The sequence below is a fragment of the Rhinolophus ferrumequinum genome, chromosome 2 (assembly GCF_004115265.2).
Source record: "Rhinolophus ferrumequinum isolate MPI-CBG mRhiFer1 chromosome 2, mRhiFer1_v1.p, whole genome shotgun sequence".
In the NCBI taxonomy this organism is placed as follows: domain Eukaryota; kingdom Metazoa; phylum Chordata; class Mammalia; order Chiroptera; family Rhinolophidae; genus Rhinolophus; species Rhinolophus ferrumequinum.
The window spans coordinates 99,588,729-99,608,965 of NC_046285.1; the positions used below are offsets into that span (position 1 = coordinate 99,588,729).

At 36.2% G+C, this 20,237-nt stretch overlaps 1 protein-coding gene across 9 annotated transcripts in view; it reads left to right on the forward strand.

Moving 5' to 3' along the window:
* ITSN1 (intersectin 1) overlaps window positions 1-20,237 on the forward strand; it is a 186,140-nt gene that overhangs the window by 35,154 nt on the left and 130,749 nt on the right. For all 9 annotated transcript variants that reach the window (XM_033133309.1, XM_033133327.1, XM_033133317.1 and 6 more), the window contains exons 2-4: window positions 12,176-12,235; window positions 14,221-14,313; window positions 15,310-15,373. In XM_033133309.1, the coding sequence (XP_032989200.1) occupies window positions 12,208-12,235; window positions 14,221-14,313; window positions 15,310-15,373 (185 nt within the window). In that variant the 5' untranslated portion in view covers window positions 12,176-12,207. The remainder of the gene's footprint in view (window positions 1-12,175; window positions 12,236-14,220; window positions 14,314-15,309; window positions 15,374-20,237) is intronic.

Here is a 20,237-nt window from a genome sequence, read left to right on the forward strand (position 1 = left end):
GCCTCGTCAAGAGGGCTCAGAGCCTGACTAAAGTATGGTCAGGGAGAGAGTATTTGTCATTACGAGCTTTTTGAGTCAGGTACTGTTATTACCTGCATTTAATAGATAAAGAATCTAAAGCTTAGAAATCGTCTAAGCAACTCACACGAGGCCCACAGACAATTAAGTACCAGGGCTGGACACTTGCTGGATGCTTTCCATTTGATGGCTTTAAACTGTTGGTCATCTTTTGGACTGTGTGCCCAGCCCGTAATGGCTGTTCATTGTTGCTAACGTATTGTGAGAATCAATAGAAGTTTGCCTTATTTTAGAATGATTCATGGTCTTGCCGCTATCAATACTGTTTCAAAGCCCATGATTTCCACTGGAGGAAGATACTGAGGTTGCAATACAGAGAGCCCTTTAAATGTTAGCGGCTTTATTGGAATTTCAAGTAGTTGGTGTGACTATTTGTCTATAAATGTTTCTTTCTCTCTTTTTTTTTTAAATTAAAGTTTATTGCGGTGGCTCAGGTGGTTGGAGCGCCGTGCTCCTAATGCCGAGGTAGCCCGTTTGATTCCCACATGGGCCAGTGAGCTGCGCCTTCTACAGCTAAGATTGTGAACAATGGGCCACCGACTGCCTCAGTCCTGGGGGGGAGCGCAAGGCTCATAATAGCAGCGTGGGCCAGGGAGCTGTGTCCTACACAACTAGACTGAGAAGCAATGGCTTGAGCCAGAGTGGGGGGAAGGCGGAAGAAAGGGGAGAAAATGTTTGTTGCAGTGACAATTGTACACCTGAAATCTATGTAATTTTACTAACAATTCTGTAAAACATCATCTATATATCACATTGTGTGTTCACCACTCAGTCAGTTCTTCTGCTATCAGCATATGTTGGATTCCGTTTACCTTCATCTACCACCCCCCTTCTATTTTTATATATGTTTATATATTCAGTAGAATAACATTTTTCTGCCATATTTCTGGATCTCACATATTGAAATATAGCTACAGAAGGAAGAAAATATAACAATTAGGATTTCAGATGTGAACATGAAATGTGATTTTAAACATCCACCAATAATCTATTTCTATGTAAAACTCAAATATGGGTGAGTTATCCTGTAAGCGTTACGAATTGGTTGTTTTCTAAATTGTTAGGAGTAAAATATGACCATTTGGGTGTGATTTTACTCAATTTTCTATAAGAAAAATAAAAATTAAAAATCGCTTGGATAGCTGCTGCTCCTGCTGTGTATATTAATTAGAGGAAGACCTCTTCAGCACGAAGCTAAGTTTCTTTCAATCGCAAGACATTTTGGAGGCTACTCTCCACTACTGGGTTCCTGTCCTCTGTACAGCATCTCTTACGTTCTCTCATCCCTTTTACATTCCTCCCGTTCTGAATTATTGACTAATCCTTGGATGTGTTTTGTACTTTTACATGCTGCTTTAATCATACCCTTTACGCGGCTCTTCAGTCTAAATGCTGTTTTCTGTGTGTTTATATGCAGCTTCTCATTTAAATCACACTCATTGCTAGTTACTCTGCAGAGTGGCTTGTTCTCTCTGTCAGGTTGGTAGCTTTTTCCTCTGGGCTTCACAGTCCGGTGGACGACTACAGGGTCATCTCATTTGATACAATGTAGATGAAAGTAGTAACTGAATCATTGTACAAGTTTTAAATGTTAGTGATAATATTTACAACACTTTATACAACTTTTAATGTGTTGGCGTACTTTCTTCTTTCATTGTATTTTTTAAGAACAAAAACATGGTAGACCCAATACTTCATATAAAATTCTATACTTTTGATGAGCATTTTTAATTGTCACATATCTCATTGAATGGTTGTATCATAATTTACCTAACTCTTCGTATTCTATTGAACATAATAAGATTATTTCAGTTTTTAATTGTAAAAAATAAAGTCACAGTGAACATCTTTGGACATATGTTTTTGCATTTTAGATTATTTTCTTAGGTCAGTTTCCCAGGAGTTGAATTATTAGGCACATGGGTAAACAAGATTTTTCCTACTCCTGGTACATACCTTGTCACCTTGCTTTCCAGAGGAGTTGTAACAGTTTGCCCTCCCACCGGTTTATAATACTGGAAGTCTGCAATAATACACTTACTTATTTTGAGGTCTTACTTCATTCCTTTGTGGTGAGCTTTCCAAGTTGGGTTGACCTTAAGTAAATTGGTTCAAATTCCCAAGTAAAATTTCCCTTTGTCAAAAACTTTAGAAGATTCATTTTAAAAGTGGGGGTATAGAGGAAATAAGAAAAGCTTTGTCAGAGAGGGAATAAAAGGGTTAGTTTTATAATGTCCACATCTAGATGAATATTAATCAGTGAACTGCATATTGAATGAATTGACTTTTCTTCCATTCAGTAACAATAGTTATCTTTTCAAAATCTTTTGAATGTTATCTGAAATTGTAAAGCTTAATATCTCTACCGGATTTCACAACACTGAAATTAAATGCAGTCAACTTGAAGTGTGTAAACATGACTAAATTGGAATTCTAGATAAATTGAATCATAATCGACACTTTGAGTATGAAATTGGCTTCTACAAAGTTTTTCATATTATGAGAAGTTGAATCTTTTTAAATACAAAATTGAGAAAATCTGGGATTTTCTTCTTTTTCAGTTTTATTCCAGATCACATTGTATTGTGATTTTTAACAGAAACCTTCAAGCTTCCTTTGTATTTTAATGGTACAGCCAGATATACTTAAAGAAATTAAGTGAAATCCTCACTAAATGATAACCAGGATTCTTTTTAGCCTTTTCCTGTTTTTCTCAGACTTAAATATATTTCAGTTATCTCAGTCAAGTGAAGTGAAATTAAAGATTTGAATCATGTACCTGTTGCCTTCTAAAATGGTCTGGTTTTCTGTTGGCTGCAGTTTATTTAGTGTTTTAGTGATGCTAATGTTATTGCACGGTTTTTTTAGTCCTAAAACTTACTAGTGCTAATAAATCGTATCCTGCATAGAAGTCCTCTAGGTCACCCAGCAGGGTGCAGTTGGTTTTTGTTAATGACTGCATTGTCCTTGCTCTCATTCATGACACTTGTCATTGATACTGCAGTAAGGCTTTTCCCTTGGACTTCGCTCATTCTTTACACACTGGTAAATAATCTTCAGCTGTAGCAGGAGGCGGCTAGAATTTAGGTTGGATCGGATTATCAATATGTAGCTATGTAGGTTTCCTTTATCTCCTGATCAGGCAAACACTTAATAGTCTTCAGCAAAGAATCTAAGAGATTAAAACAAAATCGCCCTTGAGTTTCCCACTTTCTGGCCTCAGGAGTTGGTTGTGTTGGACAGGAGGGTCTAATTGTCATTGCTGTCCATTGTGACACTACATCTGGGAAGATGTCAAAGATGTGAAATGTTTGCTGGGTTCTCAGTTGTGTATTTGTTATCAGGCTTACATGTAGCAGATTTAATTTTGATGCAAATATTCAAATATAGAGCATTCTGTACATTCTAGCACATGGTTGTTTTTTGTACAGCACGCATATTTCATTTCTTACTATGATCTGTAAACTCATTTCATTTATCCACTTGCAGCTGTTGCACTATTTTTGTTGAAGCAGGCTTGAAAATCTGGCAGGAAGCCTTCCCCCTTTCTTGCTCTTTTCAGTGTTGCAGTGCTCTTTTGCACAATTGGTGCTTTTCGGGTAGTTTCTTGACTTCTTTTTTAAAGCTGAAAGCTTGCTCTAAAACTTTTCTCTGCCAGCCTTCAACACTGTTCCCGCAGGTGAACTGATGATACCAGGTTTGGTTGCTAGGGTATTTAGAGATATACAAGTTATTAACCTAGTGATATAGGGGATAGTAGAAAATAGTACGCTGTACTGACTTTAGACTCAGTGTGACATCAATTCTTGTGCTACCATGTGGAAGTTTATTTGAATGTTTTCCTTTAAGTGTGCATTTGCCTTGTAATGTGTTGAAAGTCAGTTTTTATTTGGAAGAAACCCTTCAGATCATCTCTCTCTCTTTTTTTTTAGTGACTATATATAACTACATTACACAGATGACAACATCTTGTTCTCCCATTACCTAGTTCATTACATTTTTTTCATGTGATAAGTGTTTTCAGTTATCTGTGAAATTTCAATTTTTTAGTCACTTAGAAATTTCTATGTGAGAAGGTACTGGAAAGTTTGTGAGTTGAAATAAGTTAAATTTATGTAATCTCATAAATTTGGCTGATAATCTTGAAATTCCATAAGTTTTACATTTAAAATAAAATTTTGGAAACGCTTTTCTTCTGCTCAGTGATTCTTAAAATTATTGTTTGGTATTTGGTATGCGGGTTATCTACTTTTTCCAGGAATTACTTTTCAGCTTTCAGGGTGTCTCTTAAAACAAGGGATAATGTTTTATTCTTAATGACACTCTTGAAAATGGAAACTTCCAGAAGAAATAAAATCCTTCATTTGTTTTATTGAAGCCTTACGAATGGTTATCCTACCTGCAGCTATAGTGTTTTAAAGTCTGATTTCTTAACTTAGACAAACTGTAGTTAATGACTTACTTTTCGGATGTCATTTTGCAGTTAGTTGATAGTCTAGAGGTGCAAATAAGCTTCGAAGAGAGTCTGGTTAATTTCCATTTATCTCTCAAAGCAGGAATTTGTTTTTTTGTTTGTTTGTTTTCTATCTCTGATTTTTCAGTGTTGTAGCTATGTTTTGGTTTTACTGCTCCCTGATGAATTCTCTCTCCTATTGCAAATATTAAAGTAAGGATGATTTAGAAGAACTGAGGTTTAAATCTGCTTATTGAGCTTTATAGGCTAGATATCCTGGCATTTCTCTTCGTGGAAAGTAAGCAAGAGTAAATGGATAAATCTTCTGAAATGCCATTGAGTGTTGCCAAGTGATGTGCTGACAGCTGGGCTTGACAGTGATTGCTCACCACTGGTCATTCCTGACCTGTCCCCTTCTCACCTCTGTCCCCTGCCACCACCCCTCCCCCAGCAACAAAAATCTGGGAGGAATGCCTGTTCTCTTTTCAAAGGAGAACTTGAATGTTCCCTACAGTTTTTCAGACAGAATGTTGACAGTGTCTCTTTGAACTTACTAATAAGGTTTTCTTTTTTATTGGGTTCTTTACCCTTCATGCAGTTTTAAAATCTTCCTTGTGAACAGGCAGTACATCCCTTACAGGTCATCTTGCTCCACTTCAGGCAGCAGCACATGTAGAAGCCACATTTGAGGTCCATGGCTTCAGACATGACAATTTGGCATTGATCAGGTTGGCTATATGTTTAGAATTTGTCAGTTCCTTTGTCCATTTATTGCTTGGCTTTCAGTACCTTTTTTCTGTGTTTCAAAAGAGCTTTGTGTACATCCTGCCTTTATGTGTAATCTTACAGGGCAACTCTGCTTTTTGTTCATCTCCTGTTCAAACAGTCTCTACAGGAGTGGAATTTGGTGTAAGACTTGCTTAGAAAACAGGGGTATAGGCTCTTCTACTTGTTTCCATTCATTACAGACTTTTTTTTTTTTTAAACAGAGAAAGGTTTCCTTTGATTTTTTTTTTTTCTTTAAGTTTTTCTAATTTTGGATTTTTAGAGATTTGAAGGCCTCCAAAAGGAAAAGATATGGGAAAAATAGTGTTTTTTTGATGATTTTTATTTTTTTTTCTAGATCAGGGGTAAATATGGCTGGAAAAATACCTAAAACCAGACTCTCACAACTCTCAAACATTTCTTTCCCCTCAATGGTTTATTGATGCCACCTTTGTAGAAATTAAAATTTTCTATTCTGTAATTTCCTATTCTATAGGTCCTTTCACCTAAACCTATTGAGCAACTTTAAAATACTTTTCAAAAAAATTCTTTATAAGAAGTGAATTTAAAGTTCATTACTTTAGTACCATGAAAATCTATTTCAAATAAATTAGCCTGAATCTTGAGAAAGGATACCATGAACTGGGTGTAGACAAAATACCTTCTCTACCAAGAGTATATTCTTAATATTGAGACCCAGGAGTTCTTTATGGATCCAGTAACACAGGTCAGTGGAGTGTTTACAGCAAAGCCGGGACCTCTGCCTCTCTCCTCTCCTGTAACCTTTGTTCCTCTCTACTTTATAGAAGAGGATTACAAGATGTTTGTGAGGGAAGGAATGGTCAGTAATTAAGTGAAATACAGATAATGTATGTTCATAATAGCCTCTTGGTCTTTAGGTCATAAATGCTAAATTAGCCCTGTTTTTATATATTAGAGACTTTGCTAATTTGTAATTATTTGAATTACATAATTGTGAAGATTCCTTTTTCTGTGAATGAGTACATATTTGAATCATCTCATTCATCTCGCATACTTGTTTTTATATATGCCCTTACCCCCTTTAATTAAAAAAAAAATTAGAAAATTTTCAAACCTGCAGGAAATTTGAAAGAATACTATGACATACCTGTTTTTAAAGATGTTTCAACTAGTTTAATTATTTAATATAAAGTTAAAATTTTTAAAGTGTGCCAGTACTTTAGAGTTAAGAAATTTTATTCTTCATGGTTAATTTTCCCCTTTTTACTGCTAAATTTAGTGTTTATTATGTTCTAGAAATTAATTTTATATGTAGTATTTCATTTACTTTGATTTTTTTGAAATCGTTTCATGTTTTCTGAATAACCTCCCTTTAATTTATGACAGCAAACATTGGAAATCAAATAACAAACCTGTTTCAATATAATTTTTTTATCATGCAAAATGACATTTTCATAAATACTATTTTTAGGATGAATTTTTATTTTATAAATACACACAGAGGTCTTCTACTTTATATCAATATTTGGGGTTGTAATGTAAATGCTGAAATTAAGGATCAACATTCCTTTAACTTTCTATAATTAGCTCTCCTTTCTGAAGATGAAATGAAGGAACATTAAAAATATTTTTCAAACATGTTCTAGCTTTTGGCTTAAAAATCCTAACATCCAAACTTTTAAAAACTACTACTATTTACTTATTTCTTGATTGCACAATATTTAGTCTGTGTGCTTTTCTGTTTTTTATATGTAAATATAGGAGTGTTTGCCTTACTCTAAAAATTAGTATCTAAGTCCAGCAACATGTTTATGAAAGATTTTAAGAACTTGAGAAAAGTATGTATTACAACGTAGAGTGTGCAAAAGAGGGAAACAATTGTGTATTTATAGGGAAAAGACTAAAAGGAAATATAAATATCAAGATGTTAATAAAATAGGACAGTGTGGGCGTGTTTGCATGGTGGCTGCCTTCCCTATAAGAGAAGAACTGCAGATGGTCCCCTCAGCAGCACGACATCAGCTCTCCTTTGGGGGCAGCCAGCCTCCTTCTGAGCCAGGATCCTGCCTCCCTGCCTCCAGGCAGTAGGACCCGACACCTCAGAGGGCAGAATGCCGGTCTCTGCTTTGCTCTAGCCAGGTGCCTGCATTTCTTTTTTTTCTCAGTGTTGGTGATTTACCTTATCCTGTTGAAATCCTGTCATATGCATAGAACCGCTGCCTTTACTCTCTTTGTTTTGTTTTTTTCTTTTTACTGCTCTGGGCTTTGTTATATATATGTGTGTGTGTATATATACACATATGTACATATATACATACATGTACTCATACTGGGGGTGCTAAAAAAAGTACACATATTAAGAGATGTATGTACGTATTTTCGAAGTTGAGTTGAATTATGGTAGCAATGTGTAGTATGACGTGTGCTCAAAAGATGGTGTTAATCAAATGACTACTAGCGTCATTCATTGTATTACAATTTTAATACAGTTTTATCCTTTCTTAAAATGTGTATACATTTTTTGGGCACCCTCTGTATATATGACTTTCAACTTTCATTTGGGAAGGCAGCTTTGCTTGTTTTGTATAGAAGTAAAAGCTCTTTGGACTTATGTGGCAAAAAGCTTAACCTTATTTCCCCCATTCAGTTTCCTCTGTGGTCTGTGATGACACTTAAAAAACAAACAAACTTGATTTCCCTTTCTTTCTCCTTTTTGTTTTTCAGTGCTTTAATTGCTTCCAAAAGGATCCCCCTCACTCCCTCCCCCCAGCTCCACCCTGGTTGGTTTGCCAGGCTAACTACTTCATGATTGTTCCATGAATTTCTTAATCCTGAAAGTATGAGGTTATGATCATGGGCCCTGAAACCAGACTGACTCTCTCTTCTACTATTTAATAATTGTGTGAAAAAACAATAATAATAATTGTGTCAACTGTTGCTTTAGTTTCCACATCTGTAAGATGGGATAGTTATATTATTTAACTCATAGGGTTGTTAATAGGGTTAAATTGGCTGATACAGATCAGATGTATTAGTAAGCATTTCATTAAATTTTAGTTAATTACTATTTGTTGCTTATGGCTCTTTGTATACACACACACACATACACACACAGATTTTTGATGTGTATTTTCTATCCCCTACTTAATTGTAAACTCCTTTTTCCCCCAGCTTCATTGAAGTATACTTGACAAATAAAAACTATAGTTAGGGTACAACATGATGATGATTTAATATGCGTATACATTATGAAATGATCACTGCAATTGAGCTAATTAGCACATTCAAACAATTTGCATATGTGTGTGTGGTACGAACACTTAAGATCTCTTCTCTTAGAAAATTTCAAGTATAAAATACAGTATTATTAACTAGTCACCATGCCATACTATACATTAGATCCACAGAACTTATTCATGTTACAACCGAATGTTTGTATCCTTTGACCAACATCTCATTCCCTCCACTCAATAGCTCCTGGAAAGTACCATTTTGCTTTCTGGTTCTATGAGTTTGACTTTTTTAGATTCCACAAATAAGTTAGATTATACAGTATTTGTCTTTCTGTGTCTGGCTTATTTTTCACTTAGCAAAATGTCCCCAGTTTCATCCATGTCACAAATGGCAGGATTTCCTTCCTTTTTTTTATGGCTGAATAAAACTGCATTGCATGTGTATACCACATTATTTGTCTGTCAACAGATAAATTGTTTCCATATCTTGGCTATTGTGAATAACGCTGCAGTGAACATTGGAGTTCATATATCTCTTCGAGATAGTGATTTCATTTCCTTTGGATATGTACCCAGAAGTGGGATGCTGGATCATATGATATTCCATTTTCAGTTTTTTGAGGAGCTCCTATACTGTTTTCTATAATGGTTGTACCAGTGTACAATCCCATCAACAGTATGTAAGGGTTCCCTTTTCTCCACATCCTTGCACTTGTTATCTCTTGCCTTGATGACAGCCACCCTGACAGGTGAGGGGATATCTTACTGTGGTTTTGATTTGCATTTCCTCGATGATTAGTGATGTTGAGCATCTTTTTGTATGCTGTTGGCCGTGTGTATGTCTTATTTAGAAAAATGTCTGTTCTGGTCCTTTGCCCATTTTTAAATTGTGTTATTTGTTAACTCCTTAATAGTAAGGATCATGCCAGTAAATCCTTACTGAAGCTGACTCCATAATTTTGGCGTAATGTAGACCATTATCTCTGATTCTGGGAGTAGAACTTTAAGATGTCATTTGAATGAGAGAAGGATTTAGAAATGAGCTCTTTTAGGACAATCTTCAAGTGCTTTAATGAGGAGATAAAAATCACTGACACAAGCCTGTTATTTATATGTTGGATCAATATAGCCTTGGGAATAAAATAGTTCATGGGAATAAAAGCTTTTCCTGAGTGAATGAATAAGACTTTGGAGAGAAGGAATCTTTGAAAGGTATAAAGTCTTATTTTCAAGTAAGCTCTAAATAGAAACAATAATCTGATCATAAATGAGAAGAATATTAAGTGTACTAATGCTCAGACTTGAGAGTAAAATTACTTGTTTTTCCAATTATCTTAACATTTGAAAATTTCATAGATGCTTTGTATCTGAGGAATTTTCCTACCAATCCTAGTTTTCAGAAAGTTTTTATTATTACTGAGTGTTGAGCTTTTGTCAAAAGCTTTTTTCTGCATTTATTGAAACAATCATATGGATTTTCTGCTCTATTCTGTTAGTATGGTAAATTATATTAATTGATTTTGAAATGTTAAACTAACCTTGTACTTACTTCTAGGATAAACCCTATTCGTTCATGTCTTAGGCTTTGTATATATTACTGAGATTCAATTTCTAATATTTTGTGAAGGATTTTTGTATTTATCTTCTTTAGGATATGATATATATACACATATATGTAATATTATTTTTTGGTAATGCCTGTCACCCTCTCCCTTCCCCACTCTGCCCCGGAAGCCAGTATCTAGATGTGGTGTTCTCTCTCTCCACTCTCCCCTACACTTCTTTCTCTCTGCAAAACTGAACCTCTTCAATGAAAAAAACCTCTCCATACTGATATTTGGAGGTCTCTTAATGAACAGGTGACAGGCTACACATGATCGTTATATGGAGAACTCCGTCCTCAATCAGCAAACCTGCTACCCACACTCAGCTTCTGAGCATTTGTTTAGTGTTTCAAGTTAAATACGAAGGATCACCCAGGGATCACTAGACAGTGAAGAAAGCCTCAGAACTGAAAAAGAGAGACCTAAAACAGATAATCACCAAACAAACAAACAAACAGGAGGAATCAAGTGATGTAAGAAAGAGAAGAAAGCTAAAAAGCAAAATGGAAAAAAAGAATGAGAACTGTGTCTGTTAGAAACAGAAAAAGACGGTTTTAGAAATAAAGAGTGGAGAACAAGAAAGAGTTTTTGGAAATTTAAAAATACTATGTGTGGGGACAGAGCCCGAAAAAGCAGTTTCCAGGCTCTCGGCCTCACATAGAAAGGTGCTGGCTCAGGTAGTAAATTGCCATCGACTGTGATCAAATGGCCATCAGCTGTGGCTAGTTGGCCGTCAGCTGTAACCAGTGAGCCATTAGCCATGAATATAACTGCCGTGGCTAGGCTAGCAAAAAAAAGGGGGAACTAGCAAGAAGATGGTGGCTGAGTCTGGAAGCGGCACAGTGAGGGTTGAGAATTGTGTGGCTCCTGGTTCCTGTGTCTCCAACCCAGCCGCCAGTGAGAGTATAGTGGTGTGACTCCCCTACCTATGGCTCTGTGGGTGTTCCTTTTTGGCCTCACCATGTCCTGCATTCCTGTGTGGGGAGTGGGACCAGAGACCCCGCCGGACGCCCCACACGACACTTGGCGTAGTCGGCAGGATCCCCTGCATGACACCATGGTTGGAAAATAATTCTATGGACAGATTGGAAGATGACATTGAAGAGTATTAGGGCATTTTTTAAATCTAAGTTTAACTAAAATTTAAATCTGTGATTAATTGATATTCACTTTTAACTGCACATTTACTGTGTTGTTAAATTAACTATAAAGAAAAATATTCAGTAAGTGCGGATTTTTTTAGTTGAGGAAAAGGATGGACTTGATTTCACGTTGGCTGTTCATGAACAAATAGTGCCTGATGGGGATTGTGGAGCAGTGGATTTGTGTTTGCTGTTACGGACAGACGTTAGTATAATATACCTTGTTTATGGCTTTTCTCAAAATTTTAAGCAACAATTGTAGACAGTTTTTCATGGGTGAAAGGAACACAGGCTGTGGAGTTTGCTTTAATTAGTTTTGAGCCACTGCTCAAATCCAGCTGGTACCCAATTGTAGTATTGTCTAGTCGCTTCACTTCTCTGATACTCATTTTCCTCATCTGTAATATGGGGATGGTAATAACAGTACCTATGTGATAGGGCTGTGATGACAATGAAAAAGATAAAACTGGTAAGTCACCTGATACAGTGGACAGCGTATTCTAAGTGCTCATTAAAAGGAGCTGTTGTTATGATCGTCAGGCAGATGGACTAGTATACGCAGACAGTGGAGAGAAAGATATACTGAAAAAGAAACACAGACAACATTGGTGACGTTGTAGCCCAGGCTGTCCCGGGCTCATGGTATCCCTCACCACGCTGAAAGCTTCTTGTTGCCAGAGAGCCTTTCATTAACATTCCCCAGTGCCCATCATTGTACCTGACACAGAGAAACGGTGCAGAGAATGAATGAATGAATGAATGAATGAATGGGCCTCTTAGTTGTAACTTTTATTTATGGCGCTGTACAGCTAGCTCTGGTATCAGTCTTCTGATCATTAAAGACACAGAGTATTAATGTGTTTATAAGTATCTAGGAGTGAAGTTTTTATAAACCTAAATGTTGCATTTCAATTACAGGCGTCGATTAGCAAGGTAAAAGTAACAGAACCATGGCTCAGTTTCCAACACCTTTTGGTGGTAAGTTTTCAAAGATTTTCCTTTTTTAATGTACTTTGGAACCACATTTTTAATAACTTAGTATTATGACAAATTTCAAATATACTCATAAGCAGAGGAAATAATATAATTAACTCATATGTACCCATCATATAGCTTCAGTGATTATCAACTTATGGCCAATATTGTTTCATCTGGATTCTTTGGAAACAGCTCTCAGGCATATCATTTCATCCACAAATGTTTCAGTATATGTTTCTAATAGTAAGAACACTTTTAAAGGTGTAATTACAATACCATTGCCACACCTACAAAATTTATGGTAATTCCTTAATATCAATTATCAAGTCAGTGTTAAAATTTCCCTGATTTACCCATTTATTGGTTACGGTTTGTTTGTTCAAGTCAGGGTCCAAACAAGGTACATACACTGCAGTTAGTTCACGTATCTCCTAAGCATCTTCATTACTACACTCCTCTTCCATCCCTGTTTTTTTCTTTGCAATTTATTTGTTGAAGTGACTGGATCATTTGTTCCATACATTTTTTGAAGCCTGGATTTGAAACATGACATTTTCATATGCTTTAGTTTTAAACTTCTTAAAACATATCAATCTACATAAAATATGTTTTTTAGGTAATTTTTCCTAATAACGTTAAGAAAGTGTTAAATAATATTTTTGCACACTGGCTAAGTATTGTTTTTCAAAGACAGTGTGACACATTAATTGATTACTCTTGGCAGCTGTCTGATCCAGTCATGAAGAGACTAAGAAAACACAAAGCATCATCCCTCTGATCACATCTGTAAAAGTCTCTGTGGGATTCTAGTATAGCAGTCTGGAAAGTTTTCAAAACCATTAGTGTTATTGTTTTATTTGTGTTTTACTTTTGTCTTCCTTCTTAATTGCTGGGCAAGTTTTGGGTTGTTTTGTTTTGGTCTTGCTTTTGTTTATAGTTCCAGGGAAGAATTTTGACAAGGCATTAAAAATCCCTTTTAGAATTTGCAGGACTGTAAGGCCTGTGAGGGAAGGGATCATACCTGTATCAGTCACCATTTTATCCCTAAGATCTATCCAGTGCCTGGCGCATTAATTGTTCAATAAATAGGTTTCCAACGATGGAACGAATTACCACTCTACATGTCACTGTCATACCCCACAGAGAGATTAAATGTGATGTTTTGTGCTAGACATATTCACATTTTGTATGAAACATACATATTGTCTGTTCCCACCTTTTGGAAAAGTGTCTGAACTTTTGAAAGCCTTCTATCTATGTAATCTAAAATTATTTTGGTGAATTTATTTGAGGAGACCTAGGACTAAAGTGAGGAAGATCTTGGAAGGGAGGGAACATCTGGTCAGACTTAGAGCTGAAACTGAAGGAGAACAAAAATTCCATTCTCTTTGGTTTGCAATTACTTTTTTCAAGGACCCCATTTTAAAAAACAGTCTTAGTGAGGTATAATTTACATACCATAAAATTCACTAGTTTTAACTGTACCATTGATTCAGTGGTTTTTAGTCAATTTACAGAGTTGTGCAACCATCACTACAATCCAATATCTAAATATTTTTAATACTCCAAAAAGATTTTCATGGAATCATGTAGGATTGTGAGGCCCACATTTTTTCCATAAGTTTCACCTTTGGCATTTAAGACATCTGAAGATGCAGTTTTAAATTAGTCTATTGCTTAAGTTTATGTAAATAAATGATGATTAGTAACTTATTATGTCTTCATACAATCCTGCTAACTATAGGATTACAGGACAGTTTTTATAAAAATAATTTGTGCCAATTTCTTTTTTTGGGGCCGCGGGCTACTTTACTCTTAATTTGCTAACTTTTTGTGTATAACTTCCAAGGACAAACAGCTGTTAATTTATCAAATCATTTATAACATTGACAAACTCTTAAAGTACTATGGAAATTGTGTGAGTGCTTTGTCTTTTATTTATTTATTTTTCTCATTGAATAATTTGTCTTTTCTTTGGATTGTAGGCAGCCTGGATATCTGGGCCATAACTGTAGAGGAAAGAGCGAAGCATGATCAACAGTTCCATAGTTTAAAGCCAATATCTGGATTTATTACTGGTAATTGGAGTCAGTATTTTTACATTTTTACTTCTCAGTAGTGCATATGTCTGTGGAGAGACTCTATTACGCAAAGCTAAGGTGGACACGTGGTTGGGGGGCACATTTACCCATTTTGCCATTGCCTGAGCCTGTATTTTTACCATTGCTTTTCCTATGGTGCATTCAAGCCTTGATTAGTCTTTAATGGATGTCAAGCCACTTGTTTCCACCATATCACTGATGGGAATTGGTTAAGATCAAAGGACCTCATTCTTTAAGTAGCACTGGGCTGTGGTCCTTGAACTAAAACACCTGCTTAATTCTCATCTTGAACTTGTTTGGAAAACTTAAAGAAATTAAGAAATGCTGAACATTAAAAAAGAAGAAAGAAGGAATTCTCTTATTGTTGTGCCCTTAACGTGCCTTTTGTACTGTGTCTTTTCCATTATCTTTCCTGTTTGATTATTCTTTAGGAATTGGCTTTAGAAAAAAATGGGATCTAGATTTCCTGGGACTTGTTTTTTGTGTGGTTTTTGTCTCATAGTTCTCTTTAATTTATTAATTCTTAATCATTGATGTGATTCTTTTAGTATTTGTTACTTATTCTCCATAAATACACTCCAAATTTGAAGTGTAGATACTGGGAATGGCAAAGACCTTTTTTATAAAGTAGAAGTATGGGTCATCACTTTCTTTAGGATCCCTGCAGATGTGCTTTGTCACATGTGCAGCTGTTACCATCTTAGTTAATAGCACATCAATTAAAGTATCTATCCCTGCAAGTGGTATGCCCTTTTTCAGATGATTTTTTAAAGTGGTTAAACTCTGAAGTCAATGCTGATGGATTCGTTTTACTGTTGCTTTATAGACGTGCCATTTGGCTTCTATCATGTATTCAATTCCGTATTTATAGGATTACCAGCCTTTTCTTATTTTTGCAATTTTGATGTAAGGAGATTTCTATTATTGTTCAGCTGTTGTTTTCTTCTGAAACTGTTTCCACTTAATTTGCAGGTGATCAAGCTAGAAACTTTTTTTTTCAATCTGGGTTACCTCAACCTGTTTTAGCACAGATATGGTAAGTTGTAACTTTACATAAGCAGATGGTAAAATAAAATATTCCAGTAATATAATTTCTTAAAGTATATAAGGAGAACTTATATCCCTAATCTGAAATACTCGACTACTTCTTATTAGAGGAATAGTTCTAAAAAGTATCTTTCTAATGCAGAACTAAAAAAAAAAAAAAAAAAAAAAAAAAAGCGACATTTACAAGGTAACACTGTCCAAAAGTTGAATTTCCTGTTGAGAAATCTACGTTTTGATATTTTCTCACAATTCTTTTTAGCTTCATCCACAAAACACATTCACATCTGAATGTCCCACATTTCTTTCTCTATAATATAATGCTTCTGTATCTTTTATTGAATAAATGGTAAAGAAACTATTTGAAGGCTAGTAGTGAAATAACCAGTGAAATATCCAGTATTCATTACAATGTTGTACAAGGTGAATGCATAACATATATTGTTGAATTTCTTGATTAATTAACACAAGCAGTAAGTCTTTGAAACCATAGGAAAGAAAAGAGTGAATAGCAAATATAGTTTGGGGTTCTAGGTTCATGACTTTGGGGAGCCGTGCTGAATTCTGTTGTCAAGAAGCCACATTTCCCCACAGTGTTTGGTTCTTACAATTCCTACTTCATTTCCCTGGTTTCTTAGTGTTGCGGAGGCAGCTTGCTATAGTAGAAAGCACATGATTTGTAGTCACACACCTGGGTTTGAATCCCAGCTGCTCTTTCTGTCTTTATGATTTGGAACGTGTATTAATCCTCTCTAACCTCCGTTTTCTAATCTAGAAAATGGGAAGACTTATATTTACTTTATAGAGCTAAGAGGATTAGGACAGAAACTATATAAAGGGGCTGGCATATAACAGTCTCTGAAACCAAAACCTCCAAAACAGTCGCTGCTGTCGGCACTGGGGACTGGGTATTCCACTTAACGAAGTTGTCCCGCTAATTGCTTGTCCCTTAAGTGAGCGATCTTTTTTATTTATAATTTTATGGAAAGTAATAAAGATTGACATACCACATTTTCCCGAAAATAAGACCTAGCTGGACCATCAGCTCTAATGTGCATGTTGGAGCAAAAATTAATAGGAGACCCGGTCTTATTTTACTATAATATAAGGCCGGGTCTTATATAATATAATATAATACCTGGTCTTATATTAATTTTTGCTCCAAAAGACACATTAGAGATGATGGTATGGCTAGGTCTTATTTTCAGGGAGACACGGTAGTTCCTTGTTGCCTTCAAGCAGAGTCTCTAAGCTTGATTATACGTGTCATTAGTATGAAAATCACTTACTATGTTCTGAAATAGCAGAACTTTCATGAGAAATTTAGATATATTTGTGTATGGATATATTTGAATTGAAACTAAATGATATCAGATTCCTGTGCTTTTTTTGGTGTCTGCTTTATTTTCTTTTTCCTGGTTGTCAGCATGTTGGCTGCCAGACTGTCTCTTTCAGCTACTGAGTCTCCTCCTCTGACGCCCTTCTAGTTCTAACCTCTGATTTACTTTGAGCTTGGAAAATCAGATAACCAGGTTTTTTGGAATTACTTTTTAAAAATAAAATAGAAGACAAGTTTGATAGAGAGAAAAGAGAGAGGTGAGAGAGACAGAGAGGAGAGAGAGCTCAAGCACATGTAAACACAGGAGCACACCTGTCAGTTAAGCGCCTAAGTTAAAATGCAAGGGATTTGTGACATCTGTGTTAATTGGAACAAGCTTGTTTTACTTTGTGTTCTGGTATATGATTGTGTTTTACACCAAAAGTTAAGACCACTCATTAGAGCCTTCCTTTTCCAAGCTTAACTTCCTCCATTTAATTCTGCTTTTATGTTATATTCCCAGTTTATGAAGTTTCATTCAAGAAGCAGGCTTCTGATGAATACTCTGCTGCAAGAAAAATCTCACTTCACATTTACTCATTCAACAGTGTAAAAATATTTATCAAATGTTTGCTATGGGTCAGTGAATATTGTAGGTGCTGGGGATATAGCAATGAACAAAGTAGACAAAAATCTGTGTGCTTTCATAGAAATTGCCGTCTAGTGGAAGGAGAGAGTTAATAGCAGTATAAAAATTGTTGCATGGTAATAAGTATAATGGAACAAAATTAAGTATTTTCTAGTAAATTTTACTTTTTTTTCAATTAAGTTGTTAGTTTTCCAAAGTGTTTTTTAGCTTAGTGTATCAGTATTTTTCCAACTTATTTTTATAATGAAAATTTTTATTAACAATACAGATGATAAATTGGCAGTCAAAAATGTTCTTTGTCTTTAACATTTTTGTGACGTTTTGTTAAATAAATTTGTGATAGCCTATTTTACCAAGAATTGCTATTAGGGGGCAAAAAACTACGCCTTTAAGTATCTTTTCCCAAATGAAACATCTTTGAAAAGTAATTGTAAATTTCACGAACCATGGCTGTCCTCCTGAGATGATGGACTACTGTAGTGCAAAGTGTAAGATCTCTTTTTCCGTATTAGCTCTGATACTTACTAACTTTGTAACCCTGAGCAATACTTGAGCTCTTCAATCTTAGGTTTTTAAATTTATAAGTAATAACAGCTGACCTAATTAAATACTTTTCCCTTTCTGTCTCTCATGCTAATCTTGTGTTTTCCTGTGGTTTTTCTAGTAAGGTCCCAGGGAAGGCCCCTGACCCTTTGGGTAGAGAGAGGAATGGATTTGAGTCTGAATGGGTTTGTGTCAGTCATCTGGATAAGAAAAAATTTTGGATTGAGAATTAGGAACTATTTCTGGTCTATCTCTCTGGGCCTTATTCTCTCTGCTCTGGACCTTGGTTCAATTGTATGAGTGATGTGGACTATTTGGGAGTATGTGTTAGAAACCTTTATAGTTTTTGTTCCATGTGGAACCTATATTCCAATTAACTAATTTGTGACATTTGAATTGTAACCTACTAATATTTTGGGGCTGCCTACCCATCCAATCTGATTTTCAATTAAGAATATAAGAAAGCTTGAATTCTCAGAGGATGGCATCAAGTCAGTATGTGTAATGCCAAATTTTAACAAAGAAATTGTCTTATAAATAAGGAACTGGAAGGAAACTGGTAAATATTCTATTTCCTTTTGGCAACTCAGGTGCTTACAGTTGTTCAGTCTTGGCCTTGGAGGGGAAGGAGAAGGAGAGGTGAATGGACAAGAGCCTTGAAGGTCCAGGAAAGAGAAAGAGGTCGAATGAGGGCTTTGGAATCAGAGGTCGTAGGGGCTGCAGAAATGGAGATCAGGGTCTTCTAAGGAGAGAAATGAGGGGGAGGAAGGGAGCACCACCTGGAAATGGGCCTTGAGAGAGAAGGAGGGAGCCAGAGACAAAAACAAAGAAATCAGAATGGCTTGGTGATCTGGGGCATGGGGCCAGGGCAAACGGCTGTATAACATGCACTGTCATAGGATACCTCTGAGTGGCCGACAGCCCCCAATAAGGTCAATGTACCAAACTCATTTACCAAAAACAAAAAAGAAGCCATCCTGACTCATGTTCCCCTCTCCTCCTCCCTCGTTCCTGAGCCTTCATCTCAGTTCATGGCACTGAGCCTCTATCCAGCAGCTGGGAGCCACGCTTGATTCCTCTCGTTTCCTCACTCTGCACATCCAGTCTGTCAGCATATACTTTTGACTCCATTTTCAGACTTTATTCCCAATCTGGCCACCTTTTTCTGCCTCCACTGTCCTCTCTGACTTAATCTGCCTCACCTGGGCCCACTGTTTGAATATCCAGACTGAAGTCTCTCTTTCACACTTGCCCCTTTTAGATTCCAGTCTGCAAATGGCATCTAAACGATCTTTTAAGAAAGTAAATCCATTTAAATTCTCCATTGAGAAGAAAACCAAAGTCATTACCAAGGCCACAAGGCCCAGCATGATCTGGCGCTTGGCATTTTTCCTCTTCTCTTATTTTGCACCACTCTCTTCCTCAATATTTGCACTCCAGTTTTACTGACCTTCTTTCTATTCTGTAAATCAGCCAGGCTTCTTCTTGCATTAAGGTCATTCATTGTCCTTGGTATTTCTTCGTCCTATAATGCAGTTCTTCTAATCCTCGCATAGCTGGTTCATTACCCTTCAGATTTCAGTTCACATGTCACCTCCCCAGATAAATGCTTCCTGACCACTAGTCAGTCTACAGGAGTTCCCTCTGCCCACCTGCCCCTGCCCACTGCCCTCTCTTTCCCATCACCTTGTTTATTTCTTAATTGCATTAATCATGTGGAATAACCTGATTCGTTTTCTTGATTGGTGTCTGCTTGCACTAAAATATAAGCTCTGTGAGGGCAGGAACATTGTCTGTCTTTTTCACAATTGTAACCTCAATTCCCAGAGAGTGCCTACACCTTTTGAAGAGGCGACCCTCATTTGTTGGATGAGTAACCAAACAAAGAATGAAGACTAGGCTGGAGTAATCTGAACAGTGAGGGATGAGCAGCCTGTGACAGGCTTTGTGGAAGATGTGGGCTTCTAAAGGAATCCACAGGCTTCAGCTCGGGGGCAGTGAATGAGATGGCCTGAGAGGAGGCTGGTCTCTCCCTTTAATCCTATAATACAAAGAAAGTTGTTTCAGAATTGCTGCGCTCGCGTATCCACTACAAACACCAGACTCATTCAACAGATTTCAAGATTATTACTTCCGAGTTCTTTTTTTGTTTTTAGACTGAGGTTATATGAAATACTGTGTTTAGAAGTTACTCAGATTAGTTTTTTTGTCTTCATATGTGGATATGTTATTAAAGTGCTGTTACGTTAATTTGTTTTTGTTTTATTCAGTTTAGGGATCTCCTCTCATCTTCGTGGACTTCAAGGTTCCAAAAGCCAAACTATACTAAAAGTGAGCTCAGAGAAA